The 14,938-nt window shown below is 45.6% G+C and overlaps 1 protein-coding gene across 1 annotated transcript in view; it reads right to left on the minus strand.

Annotated features, from left to right (window-relative positions):
* Positions 1–14,938, minus strand: part of LOC138252902 (uncharacterized) — a 216,205-nt gene that overhangs the window by 167,109 nt on the left and 34,158 nt on the right. Inside the window, exon 3 of the mRNA XM_069205776.1 lies at positions 12,458–12,613. Coding sequence (XP_069061877.1) covers positions 12,458–12,547 — 90 coding nt within the window. The 5' untranslated portion in view covers positions 12,548–12,613. The remainder of the gene's footprint in view (positions 1–12,457; positions 12,614–14,938) is intronic.

The raw sequence follows: 14,938 nt of genomic DNA on the forward strand, positions 1-14,938 counted from the left end.
TGGTGGTCGTCGTATTCGTCATCTTTGTCATATTGATATTTAATATGAAGTTCTAAGGGACTGTGTACATCTCCAAAAGGTCCCACATCTTCCGAGTCTTCCCAATCTAACAGACGGCGTGGGAGCAAAAATTACATTTTTCTTGGGTAATGTTCCTCAGGATGCAAAGCAGTTTTTGTGATATTGGTGATTCTAATAGTAGTTGTAGTATGTGCCAACGACAAGGTTGAGGAGGCAATAGTGAATTGTGGAGCTGCAGGTAATATTTCCCACATCAACAGTGTAGTCGGCGACAGTGCTGTTGTCAATGGTGCTGCCAGATCTCGACGATGGTGGTGTTGTCGACAATGGTCTTGTCGATGGTGGTGGTGTAGATGGTAGGACCGTTGGCTGTGGGCCTGGGGATGATGGTGTAGATGTTGTCTACAGTTATTTAGTTGAAGACTGCTTAATTTACAGTACCTTTTTACACTGTGGTGATGTTAAATCCACAGTCTCTGAAGATCTGGAGGTAAATACCTTAGCTGATGAGATGGGTGCATTATTGCCTGTAATCGATGATGTTGTTGACTACGATTGCTTCAAAGATGAGATGGTAGTGATGGTAGTTTTAGTAGCCATTGTCAAAACTAGCGTAGACGGTGGTGTCGTTGTTGACAGAGTTCTAATTGAAGTTTTTGACCTCAATGGTTCAGAAGAAGGATAATTTTGATGAGTCTCCTTTTTCTTAAGGGACGGAGTAGATGGTTGTGAGGAAGCTGACACTGCGGAGACCAGAGGAATGTTCCCCTTTTTGTGAGGATCCTTATGGTGGGTTTTCAAAACCTTTATGCTCTCCTCAGAACCCCCTTGGTTAGAGGATCTTGACCTTTTATGGAGTTTTTCAGTGGTATCACTTTCCTCACCTGAAGAGCTTGATCTGTGGGATCAGGACTTCTGTAGCCACAGAAGCAATCTTCCTTCTCTGTCTCTCAGCCTTTTTGAGGAGAAGGTGCAACAGATTTTACACTCTGTTAGAAATGGGATCTTCGGTTGGCAGTCAGGTTGCGCTCTCTCAAAGCAAGGACCCTCACTCTAGTCAGGTGTAGGAAAGTACCATTTTGCCTGGCATGTTACCCCCATTTTTACTGTATGTATGTTTGCTTTTGCCTGTGTCACTGGGATCCTGCCAACCAGGACCCCAGTGCTCATAAAGTGTGCCCTGTATGTGTTCCCTGTGTGGTGCCTAACTGTATCACTGAGGCTCTGCTAACCAGAACCTCAGTGGTTATGCTCTCTCTGCTTTTAAAATTGTCACTGCAGGCTAGTGACTAATTTGACCAATTCTCATTGGCACACTGGAAAACCCTTATAATTCCCTAGTATATGGTACCTAAGTATCCAGGGTATTGGGGTTCCAGGAGATCCCTATGGGCTGCAGCATTTATTTTGCCACCCAATAGGGAGCTCAGACAATTCTTACACAGGACTGCCTCTGCATCCTGAGTGAAATAACATCCATGTTATTTCACAGCCATTTTACACTGCACTTAAGTAACTGATAAGTCACCTATATGTCTAAACCTTACTTAGTGAAGGTTAGGTGCAAAGTTACTTAGGGGGTCATTCTGACCCTGGCGGCCGGCGGATTGCAGGCGGGAACACCGCCAACAGGCTGGCGGTGTCCCAGCAGCAAGTATGACCGTGGCGCAAAAGCCACGGCCATACCGCCGGCCCCTCCATTTTCCCGCCAGGTTACCTAGGGCCTACCTTAGGGGTGCCTTACATGTACAAAAAGGGAATGTTTAGGCCTGGGAAGAGGGTACTGTTGCCGCGTTGAATTGGCAGTTTAAAACTGCGTACACAGACACTGCAGTGGCAGGTCTGAGTCATGTTTACAGAGCAAATCATGTGGGCCCACTAGTAGCATTTGCACCTCTAGTGCACTTTATAAGGGCCTTTCCAGCAAATCAAATATGCCAATCATGGAAAAAACAATTACACATACAATTTATACAGGAGCACTTGCACTTTTTAGTACTAGTCAGCAGGGTAAAGGGCCCAGAGGACAAAAAACAGTAAAAACAGAGTCCAGCACCCAGTCAAAACAGGGGAAGCTGAGGCAAAAAAGACACGGGACACCACGCCAAGGATGCTAGGTCTAACCCACTCCTTTAGCTGATGTTGTTGGTACATGCAAAACAGACAGTCTCTATGGGGTCATCCACAAGCAGCCTTTTTTCCCACAGGACTTGCAGGAATGAAAGAGACATTTTTGGATGAATCAGACAATGTAAATGTGGAAAGAGTTGATTCTTATAGGAAAAAACTAAGCAGAACTCAGGGGGACTCCCTTCATACGACGTGCAGTAGAAAATCATCATCTGTTGGGAGTATTCTAGAGGGAGCAAGCTCCTGATTGGTCAAGGCTCAAGATTGGTCCTTTTTTGGAAAGGACATAGATAGACTATTTAACTGATGGCCCACTGACTTTATGGCCTATTATGGTTCTTGCATACTGTTTTTTGTATGGTACTGTGGGACTCTGACTTCAAATACGGGGAATGATTCAAGCATGTGAATCTATGAAAGAATCAATACTGGATAACAATGAATCTCACTTGTACGTTCAAGGGACCAAAATCTAGGGCCTGATTTAATGCTTTGCAGATGACCTGTCAAAATGTTGCAGGATATTACCTCTCCCAACTCGATGGTACTCCCTCCTCCAAATTTGGAAATGCCCACCAGTCCAGTGGTCATCTCAGTCCATTCAAGGAAACTGCAGTCAGAGTGGGTCATTTCAGTGATCCAAAACACCTATTACATTGTTTGTTGTTTCAGAAAAACAATCAAGTGGGCCTATTTTTGAAAAACAATAAACTAATAACTGCTTTACCCTGGGAGCTTTGTCCCAGGATGGTGGGTTTATTGTTGTTTTTTCCTGTCCCTCACTGCTAGGATTTTCATGCCAGTGATGGACAGGAAAAAAAGGCATTACTCTGTTGACCCTAAATTGACAGGCAGTGTAATGTACTTGCTCCAACCACCCTCTCTCCATCAGGTTGTCAGAGGAAGTAGTGCATTGACAGAGTCAACATGAGCTCCGTCGATGAAATATTTAAGGTCTGCTCATCTCTAAATGAGATGGTTACCAAGGGATTTTTCCTGTCCGTCGCTGCTAGGTTTTTCATGCCGTGATGGCAGGAAAAAAGTAATTATACTGTTGACCCTTAATCAATAGGTGGTGTAACGTACTTGCTCCGACTGCCCCCATCCAATTGGGTTTTCAGAGGAAGAAGTCCATTGATGGAGTCAACTGGGGCACGGTCGATGCAATACTTAACGTCTGCTCAACTCTAAAAGAGTTGGTTGACCAAGGGTTTTACGGGCAGGATACTCTGTCACCTTTGCAGCAGAGTATCCTGTTCCCACAAATCTAAATTGGACTTAATTGGACTTAGCCACTCCCCCCAGCAACTTCAGACCCTCACGGGTGAGTAGTGCGCTTTACAAATTCTCTGATTGATTGATTGAGTTAAGATAAGATTAGACCTCATCAAATCATAAGATCCAGTAGCAGTTGATTGTTTTGAATAAACTTATATATTTCTTAGAGAACATGGGCATTGTTAGGACTGTATGAATGTATGCACAGTAGATTTTACTGACTTCGTAAAGTTGTTTAAAGTATATGAATCTGATGATATTTTTTTATACAAGAAGGATGAAAAAACTGTGTAAAAAGGTGCTTTTGAAGGACAAATTCTCCCACAAGAAAATTTTATGAGGAATATCCTCTCATTAAAAGTTGAAGGGTATGCTGGAACAGCATCCTGCCACCAGCTCATGTGCATCCTCCTCAGCACACACTCCCTGTGCAAACATGCCACCAAGCTGTGGGACCTTCTCCTCACTCGCATCTGATGAAGATTTTCTCACCGAAATGTGGCTCAATTCCTCATCCACCACTGACATTACCACATCAGTACTTGACGGATACAAGATCACCCACCGGAACTGCATCAACAAACGCAGAGAACTCAGCATCATCCACAAAGAGACCATCCAGTGCACCACCAACACCGACAACCCCACCCCAACAATGGAACAACTTAACCTCTTTGATGCGGGCGTCGGCCACTGGCCGACGCCCACACACCCTCCCTGGTGTGGGTCACGACCAGTGGCCGACACCAGGAAGGGTATTAATAAATCCTCGGGTGCGTCGCACCCGAGGATTATTATTTTTTTTTGTAACTTCCTTCGGGAGACACAGAAGCTTCCGTGTCTCCCCCCGCCCCCCACCCACCCCTTTGTGACGTCAGCGCACCGCGAGGCGCGCTGACGTATCAAAGGTGTTTTCCCCATCAAAGCAGGAAGCAGCCTTGCGGTCGCTTCCTGCTTTGATGGGGAAAATGGCCTTTTCCACGTTCGGGAAGGCCTCGTAAGAAAGGGGAGAGTCTCCCCTTTCTTACGAGGCCTTCCTGAAAGTGTTTCCTGGCCCCCGATCGCAGCACAGCTGAAAGTGTTTCCTGGCCCCCGGTCTCCCCTTTCTTACGAGGCCTTCTGAAACTGTTTCCTGGCCCCCGATCGCAGCACAGCTGAGATCGGGGGCCAGGAAACACCACTAGACACCAGGGATTTCACTTTTGGGGGGCGGCCCTCCCGGAAAACGGGCCGCCCCCCCCCCCCCCCCCGGCATAATTTGTTTTTTAAAAAAAAGGTAGGTGCCCCCTGGGGAGGGGGGGGTGGCCCGATCGATTAAAAAAAAAAAAATAATAAAAAAAAAATGAAATGACAGGGGGTCGCCCGTGGGCAGGGTGACCCCCTGTGGGGGCAATATTTTTTTTTAGATGTTGTAGGGTTTCCCTGGGGGGCATTTTGGCCCCCAAGGAAACCATACAACAACTAAAAAAAAATATATGTATATATAGATCTATATATATCTATGTAGATAGATATATCTAGGTACATGGATATATCTATAGATATATCTATGTAGATAGATATATATATATATATATATATATATATAGAGGTAGATCTATATCAAACAGATTTATAAAGTGCACTACTCACCTGTGAGGGTCTCAAGGCGCTGGGGGTGGGGGACGGGGGGAGGTAAAGGGGCTGGGAGGTTCACTGTTCGAAAAGCCAGGTTTTGAGGCCCTTCCTGAAAAGAAGTAGGTTTTGGGTCTTGCGAAGGTGGGTTGTGAGGGCGTTCCAGGTTTTGGGTGCAAGGTAGGAGAAGGATCTGCCCCCGGTGGTGGTGTGTTTGATGCGGGGGACAGAGGCGAGAGAGAGGTCAGCTGAGCGGACGTTTCGTGTGGGGGTGTGGAAGGTGACTCTCGTTGAGGTAGGCAGGGCCTGTGTTGTGGAGTGATTTGTGTGCGAGGATGAGGATCTTGAAGGTGATCCTTTTGTCAATGGGGAGCCAGTGGAGGGATTTGAGGTGCGGAGAGATGTGTTCGTGTCGGCGGAGGTCGAGGATGAGTCGTGCTGCTGAGTTCTGGATGCGTGTAGTTTGCGCTTGAGTTTTAGAGTGGTGCCGGCGTAGAGGGCGTTTCCGTAATCAAGCCTGCTGCTGATGAGTGCGTGAGTGACAGTTTTTCTGGTCTCTGTGGGGATCCATTTGAATGTTTTTCAGTATACGGAGTTTGTTGAAGCATGAGGAGGTAAGAGCGTTGATTTGTTGGGTCATCGAGAGGGAGGAGTCTAGGATGATGCTGAGGTTGCGTGTGTGGTTGGCGGGGGTGGGTGCAGGGCCTAGCGTGGTGGGCCACCATGGGGGTCCCAGGTGTTTTTGTGTGGGCCAAAGAGGATTATTTCGGTTTTGCTTGAGTTGAGTTTCAGGTGGTTGGCTGTCATATATATATCACTTTTGTCAATATGTGTGTGGTTTCCCTGGGGGGAAAAGGGTCCGACTTGTCTAGTGGCAGTTTTAGTGCCATAAAGAAGCGCAGAAGGTTTATATGCCTTCTGCAAAGAGCACATCTGTATTTTATGTAAATAGCTGAGTACATTAGTAAAGTCTACGGAGAGATGAAGGGCACTTTTGCTGGGTGGTAATGAGGGAATCCGAGGAGGAGGGAGTGAGAGCACCAATAATGATTGTTGGACTGGGCGCAGGAGGTGCTAAAGACTGTGACGAATGGTATGTGACAAGGTGTTTTTTGAGTGTCTTGAAAGTATGTGCTGATTGAGGGAAGAAGCGCAGGTAAGGTGGCCTCTACTGTTGCACGTATCTCACACACACCATCGATTTTGTGACTGTCTACGTAGGCTAGTGTTTTAGAGCAACAGTTTAGCCAATAGCAGAGATGGCATCTTGATGGATGACTGCTGCCTGCACTCGGGTTATAGAGGACCGCTCTGACATAGGATCAGAGACTGAGACATCAGATACTGAGACAGCATACTGTGTGAGACACAGGGATAGGACAATGGCGCAGACTCTGGGAGTGATTTTTCAATCAGAGGAGTCCCATTCGAAAACTCCTCTTCCAGTACATTATGAGGGAGGTGATGAGGACAGTCCTGCTGTCCCTTCGCAAGCTGTTCGTGCAACTGGGTAATAGTGGGTTAGGCCAACCCAGAGAGCAGGTGAATGCGGCGGCAAGCAGAGAGAGAGTGCTCTCTTGGGAGCTCCCCAATTTAGTTCAGCCCCAAATTCCACCACCCAAATCATATTGTGGAGACATCAAAATTGTCTATGGCAAAACAAACTGGTTTTGTAAGGCAGGCACCTGTGTTTTTGGTCCTGGATTCGGCGGCCATATAGAGAAACACACTAAACCCAAACATTTCTGGAAACTAGACATTCGGGGGAGTCCACAGAGGTGTGACTTGTGTGGATTCCCCAAAGTTTTCTTACCCAGAATACCCTGCAAAGCTGAAATGTTGAAAAAAAACTCAATTTTTCTCGCATTTCTGTCACACAAACTACAGGAATATGCTGGGATCCACAACATTCCTACCACCCAGTGACTCCTCACCTGTCCTGATAAAAACACTACCCCACTTGAGTGCCTACACCTAGTGCCTGTGTCAGGAATGGATCACCCCAGGGTCAACAGCTGCCTCACGTAAGGACCAACATTGACCGTTGTGTGATCTATTCCTGTCGCAGGCACCAGGCCTAACCACACAAGTGAGGTATCATATTTATCGGGAGACTTGGGGGAACGCTGGGTGGAAGGAAATTTGTGACTCCTCTCAGATTCCAGAACTTTCTGTCACCGAAATGTGAGGAAAACTTGTTTTTTTAGCCACTTTTTGAGGTTTGCAAAGGATTCTGGGTAACAGAACCTGGTCCGAGCCCCGCAAGTCACCCCTCCTTGGATTCCCCTAGGTCTCTAGTTTTCAGAAATGCACAGGTTTGGTAGGTTTCCCGAGGTGCCGGCTGAGCTAGAGGCCAAAATCTACAGGTAGGCACTTTGCAAAAAACACCTCTGTTTTCTTCCAAAAATTTGGATGTGTCCACGTTGCGCTTTGGGGCGTTTCCTGTCACGGGCGCTAGGCCTACCCACACAAGTGAGGTATCATTTTTATCGGGAGACTTGGGGGAACGCTGGGTGGAAGGAAATTTGTGGCTTCTCTCAGATTCCAGAACTTTCTGTCACCGAAATGTGAGGAAAACTTGTTTTTTTAACCACTTTTTGAGGTTTGCAAAGGATTCTGGGTAACAGAACCTGGTCCGAGCCCCGCAAGTCACCCCTCCTTGGATTCCCCTAGGTCTCTAGTTTTCAGAAATGCACAGGTTTGGTAGGTTTCCCTAGGTGCCGGCTGAGCTAGAGGCCAAAATCTACAGGTAGGCACTTCGCAAAAAACACCTCTGTTTTCTTCCAAAAATTTGTATGTGTCCACGTTGCGCTTTGGGGCGTTTCCTGTCGCGGGCGCTAGGCCTACCCACACAAGTGAGGTATCATTTTTATTGGGAGACTTGGGGGAACGCTGGGTGGAAGGAAATTTGTGGCTCCTCTCAGATTCCAGAACTTTCTGTCACCGAAATATGAGGAAAACTTGTTTTTTTAGCCACTTTTTGAGGTTTGCAAAGAATTCTGGGTAACAGAACCTGGTCCGAGTCCCGCAAGTCACCCCTCCTTAGATTCCCCTAGGTCTCTAGTTTTCAGAAATGCACAGGCTTGGTAGGTTTCCCGAGGTGCCGGCTGAGCTAGAGGCCAAAATCTACAGGTAGGCACTTTGGAAAAAACACCTCTGTTTTCTTCCAAAAATTTGGATGTGTCCACGTTGCGCTTTGGGGCGTTTCCTGTCGCAGGCGCTAGGCCTACCCACACAAGTGAGGTATCATTTTTATCGAGAGACTTGGGGGAACGCTGGGTGGAAGGAAATTTGTGTCTTCTCTTAGATTCCAGAACTTTCTGCCACAGAAATGTGAGGAACATGTGTTTTTTTAACCAAATTTTGAGGTTTGCAAAGGATTCTGGGTAACAGAACCTGGTCCGAGCCCCGCAGATCACCCCTCCTTGGATTCCTCTAGGTCTCTAGTTTTCAGAAAGGCACAGGTTTGGTAGGTTTCCCTAGGTGCCGGCTGAGCTAGAGGCCAAAATCTACAGGTAGGCACTTTGGAAAAAAAAGCTGTGTTTTCTATAAAAAAAATAGGATGTGTCCATGTTGTGTTTTGGGGCATTTCCTGTTGCGGGCACTAGGCCTACCCACACAAGTGAGGTATCATTTTTATCGGGAGACTTGGGGGAACATAGAATAGTAAAACAAGTGTTATTGCCCCTCATCTTTCTCTACATTTTTTCCTTCCAAATAGAAGAGAGTGTGTAAAAAAGACGTCTATTTGAGAAATGCCCTGCAATTCACATGCTAGTATGGGCACCTCGGAATTCAGCGATGTGCAAATAACCACTGCTCCTCAAAACCTTATCTTGATCATATTTTGGAAATGCAAAGGTTTTCTTGATACCTCTTTTTCACTCTTCATATTTCAGCAAATGAATTGCTGTATACCCAGTATAGAATGAAAACCAACTGCAGGGTGCAGCTCATTTATTGGCTCTGGGTACCTAGGGTTCTTGATGAACCTACAAGCCCTTTATATCCCCCCAACCAGAAGAGTCCATCAGACAAAACAGTATATTGCTTTCAGAAATCTGACATTGCAGGAAAATGTTACAGAGTAAAACATAAAGAAAAATGGTTGTTGTTTTCAGCTCAATTTCAATTTTTTTTTTATTTCAGCTGTTATTTTCTGTAGGAAAACCTTGTAGGATCTACACAAATGACCCCTTGCTGAATTCAGAATTTTGTCTAGTTTTCAGAAATGTTTAGCATTCCGGGATCCAGCATTGGTTTCACACCCATTCCTGTCACTAACTGGAAGGAGGCTGAAAGCACCAAATATAGTAAAAATGGGGTATGTCCCAGTAAAATGCCAAATTTGTGTTGAAAAATGTGGTTTTCTGATTCAAGTCTGCCCGTTCCTGAAAGGTGGGAAGATAGTGATTTCAGCACCAGAAACCCTTTGTTGATGGCATTTTCAGGGAAAAAACCACAAGCCTTCTTCGGCAGCCCTTTTTTCCCATTTTTTTGGAAAAAACAAAATTTTCACTGTATTTTGGCTATTTTCTTGGTCTCCTCCAGGGGAAACCACCAACTCTGGGTACCATTAGAATCCCTAGGATGTTGGAAAAAAAGGACGCAAATTTGGCGTGGTTAGCTTATGTGGACAAAAAGTTATGAAGCCCTAAGCGCGAACTACCCCAAATAGCCAAAAAAGGGCTCAGCACTGGGGGGGGAAAAGGCCCAGCAGCTAAGGGGTTAACTTTAGGCTCCAAAACAATGGCAAGTCGACCATCAGAAGCACCCTTGTCTACTGGCCCCTGGGACTGCACACCAGCTTCTGCAACTACATCACTGACCTCATCGCACCTATCGCCTTTGACTCAACTTCATATTCCTCAGCGACCTCAATTTCCACCTGGATGATCACAGAGACACCAAGATCGCCAACCTCCTCTAATGCATGAACAATATAGGACTCACTCAACTCGTCCATGATCCCACTCACATCGCAGGACACATGCTGGACTCCATATTCGCTTCTACCAACTGCATCAAGTACAGCCACTTCACAGAACTCACCTGGAAGGACCAATATATGATCCATTTCAATGTCACTAGTCCACGCATTAACGTCTGCGCTCAGCCTAGTGCCTCCCAACACTGCTGGAGCAAAATATCCAAGACCCAATGGACTGAAGCCCTGAGCGGCTCCAATCCCGACATCACTAGATCCCTCAGCCAGGGTATCAGGAACTTTGATACCTGCATCATAAACTGCACAGATAACATCAACTTGATCAAAGACCACAATGACAAGGAAGCCACAAAATAGGAAAGCTGGTACACCGAAGAACTTAGAGCAGCAAAAGGAACTGCAAGCAATAGGGCACAAGACGGGGCACTAAAAAGGACAACACCAACAGAACCTCCTTCAAGACCTCTACCTCTGACTACTAAGGGAGAAGAAGAGAGATACCCTAGCTCTTATTATCAACTCGAGCTCCAGCCATAGCAAGGAACTCTTAAACATCATTAGGGAGTTCTTCAACCCTACAGCCACAACAGCATCGCCCTCTCCCAGGACCTCTGTGCCAACCTTGACAATTTCTTCCATAACAAGATCCACCATATACAAAAACTTAGAATCACAACCCAAGCCTACAGACTTTCTCAACCTACACACCCACATCATTGCCAGCACAAACCACTGAATGACCACATAGAACCTGATCTCCTCCCAGGAAACCACTGCCATAACTCCTACTCAAGAAGTCATCAGCTGACCCCAGCGAATTCAAGTACTATTGGCCCATCACCTTACTCCCTTTCCCGTCAAGGTCCTGAGAAAGCCATTAAGAAACAACTTATCAAATATCTCAAGCAGAACTATCTTCTCAACTCCTACCAGTCTGGATTCCACAGAAATCACAGCACCAAGACTTTCCTGATCGTGCTCATGGACAACATTTAAACACCCCACCTCGACTGAGGAGAGACAGTGGCCCTTATAACTCTCAACATCTCAGCAGCATTTGACACAGTATCCCACCACATGCTGATCACTGGGCTACACAGCATCAGCATACAAGAGAATGTTCTCAGATGGGTCATCTCATTCTTCACCGTAAGAACACAGAGTCTGCCCACCATCTTTCACCTCTGAACCCAAGGAAATCATCTGTGTTGTTCCTGAGGGCTGCCTTCTTCAACACCTACATGACACCAACATTGTTAGATCCTACTCACTCAAGATCATATCAATACTCAGCTCATCCCCTCCCTCTGCAAGGACCCCACTAACATCAGAACCAGCTTCCACAGGTGCAAGACGAGCATCTTCAACTGAATGAGAAACAACTGCTTGAAGGTCAACACTGATAAAAAGAGAAGTACTGACCTTCAGCAACAACAACTCTCCCTAGAATGCTTCCGGGTGTCCCAGCACTCTTCTTGCTGGACCATGAAAGAAACCTCAGCATCATCCTTGACTGCAAGCTTACCATAAAGTACCAGATCAACGCAGTCTTCTCCACCTGCTTCTTCCCTGCATGCTATGAAAGATCTACAAGTGGCTCCCCCTGAACACTAGGTGCACCTTCACACAAACCCTCATCACCAGCAGACTGCTCTCTACCCAGGTATCTCTGTACACCTACCCCAGAGACTACAGACTATTCAGAATGCCACAGCCAGACTTGTCCTCGACCTCCCCCAACAGACTCGGATCACCCCTCACCTCAAGGAACTTCACTGGCTCCCAGTTCAGAACAGATGCCAGTTTAAGCTGCTAACCCATACATATAAGGCCCTACACAAGCTAAAACTGACCTACATCCACCACGCCTCAATTTCCACCAACCATCCAGACAATTACACTCCGCCTCCCACACTCTTCCTATGAACAGAAGCACGAGCGGAGTGCACTTTTTCTCCTACCTCACAGGGCACACCTATAATGGTTTCCCCTGTAGCTCTCCTTCTCTATTAGAATTGTGAAAAGTGCTCAATACCTGGCTATTCGACTGAGTCCCTCAGACCCTGCTAGCACCTGGACACCCTCTTGGGTGATTAACTGTGCTATATAAATCAACTGAATGATTAATGGTTTACATCTGGTAAATTTTGTGCAATGTCCACAAACAAAGTTAGAGAGTTGTGAAATTCACACAACCCTATGATTTCAAATAAATCTGTTTAGCCCTTGTAATCCTTCAGATAAGTAAGAGAAGGTGAAGTTTGTAGGAAAAGGCACTTGTAAGATGGAACATAAGGAGAAATCACATGTCCTGCTTCACAATTGGATGACAATTCCTGCCAAGGGCATAACTGTAATTAATAAAAGAACGTCTATGACATGACCATGCATTTTAGGGATATAGAAACTGATGTATGAAAGGGCTTACCAATTATGTGTCTAGTTGTATCTTACAGCCAAACTCACCCGAGTAACCCAATCGCTGCCCCAATAAGTCATAACATAGCTCCACACGTATGGGGTGTCGTTGACAAAAGTCACATTGTTGCCCCCCATAGTGGAAGACTGTCTTCACGCCTGCAATGCTCCTAGGATCCTTGGTGTCCCAGTGATGTGATGTCCCTGAGGTAGCATGAAAACAAACATGGTAAATGACTCATAGTTTGAAGAGCAAGACAATGAATCTGAGAAGGACACAAACGTTAGACAAAAACAAAAGACGAAAACAGCATTGAGGGTGTGCTTGTACAACAACTAACATTCAAAGTGTAAAAAAGATTCTAAAAGTGGCATAACTGTTATATTTGTTTATACATGTGCTCAAATAACAAAGCAGGATTGACAACCAGGACATAAATAACAAAATTAATGTGGTAAATCAATGGACAACAAGTAATGCGTTGTATGAGAAATTTGGTTGTTGGTTGACTGGGACGTGAGCCCTGGTCAAGCAACAGTCACAATCCCTTGCAGGGTGAACCACAAAGAGTCACTAATGTAACCTCTGCTTAACCCCGGGTAGCTTGCCACAAAAAGCAGTCAGGCTAAACTTAGAGGCAATCTGTAAAGTACTTATGCAGTACACAAATAGCAACACAGTGAAAACACAACAAAATGAAAATCCCAAACCAATTTAGAAAAATAGAGAACATTTTAATAAATTACTTTACATCAAACTATCAAAATCGAATTAGTAGAACCAGAGTTATGATTTCTCAAAGTTTAAGGTTCAAAATAGCAAGTCCTCAGTTTTGGAAAATGGTCACTTGGGCACCTTTATAACCGGCCCTTGCCCCTTACCGTTAGACTTGTCGGGGTCTCTGGAGAAATTGTGTTGTTGGTTGACTGGGATTTGAGCCCTGGTCAAGCAACAGCCACAATCCCTTGTAGAGTGAACCACAAAACATTTTACTTGTGCTTAATTCTGCGTAGCTTGGCACAAAAAGCAGTCAGGCTAAACTTAGAGGCAATCTGTTAAGTATTTATGCAGTACACAAATAGCAACACATTGAAAACATAACACAATAAAAATCCCAAATCAATTAAAAAAACTAGAGAACATTTTAATAAACTATTTGACATCAAATCATCGAAATTCAATGTGTATTTTTGGGCCTGGAGGTAAATATGGCACTAAAGGGCTAGCGTAATTTTTTGGGAAGGGACGCCTACTTTGAATATTATTGTTGCAAAATGACGTAAGGTAGGTTGGCGCTCCCAAAAAATGGCGCTAACTCTAATATTTTGAAGCTAGATGGGTCTAGCATCAAAATATAAATATGGAGTTAAGTTTGGGCCACTTTTTTGTTAAAAAAAATGACGCTGACCAGGCGTTTAAGTGATGGTGGGCATAGTTTCATGGGGAAACACAATGCAAACACCATGGAGTCCACCATGGTGTCACTATTTTTGGCACATAGAGGCCCACCCCAACCCCCTGCATCACCACCACCCACACCACAGGGACAGTACAAGTGGAGGGACTTGTCTGTTGTGCCCATACCCCTCTGACATGGGCCCCCCTGGTTGACATTGGTTCTATTCGGGTTGGGGACACAGTGTTGGACATTATGGTAGTTGTTCTGGCTCCTGTCTATTCTTAGACAGGCATCACTATATGACTGCTTGTGCGACCGGAAAATGACGCTAGGCTGACTAGCGGCAGATTTTTTGTCTAGCGTAATTTTCAGCCCACTAACGCCATTTTCTATAATGCCATCCATCACTGGCTAGCGTCATTTTTTTTTACGCTAGCCATTCCTTAGCACCAGTTTGCGTCATTTTTTAAATATGGTGTACGGGTGGCACTAAGGAATGACGCTAGATTGCTTTAAACATTTTGACACATAACTGTGCTAGCGCAGCTGTGCATCATATTTCAGAAATATGGGCCTTAGTCTGGTCATCTACCTCGAGTTTCAGGAGTGTGTCCTTCCCCACCGTGGTCATATACCTCCACAAGCTACCTACCAAGTACTCCTCTGGAACCTTATGTACTCTCATCCCCCACCCGATAACTGGGCATCAATTCTTTGGGTATGTATACTCTCACCTCTCCAGTAGACTCTGCTGGACTCCATTTGCTTGGCTGTAAGGTCCAGCTCCCTCCTGTTTTTCTCTTGCTCCAACAATAGTTTTTTTTCAGCCAAGGCCCTCTCATCCTCAGCTTTCTCCTTCCGCAACTTTAGTTTGGCTTCAGCCAAGGCCCTCCCAGTCTAGGCTTTCTCCTTCTTGAGCTTTAGTTTGGCCAGTTTTAGGTTGAGCTTCCTTTCCTTCCACCTGTCCTCCAACTCCACTTGAGACAGGCGTCTGGAAGATACACTGCTCCCTGGCCCATCCATGGCATCCTGATTCTCCTCTTTGGGGGAGGAGTGTTCCTCCTGCACCTCTAGGGTTCTCCTCTGGGTCGTGGTTCTCATACTCATTTGATCCCAGGTCCTCCTCAGG

Source organism: Pleurodeles waltl, chromosome 1_2 (genome assembly GCF_031143425.1).
Source record: "Pleurodeles waltl isolate 20211129_DDA chromosome 1_2, aPleWal1.hap1.20221129, whole genome shotgun sequence".
NCBI lineage: Eukaryota > Metazoa > Chordata > Amphibia > Caudata > Salamandridae > Pleurodeles > Pleurodeles waltl.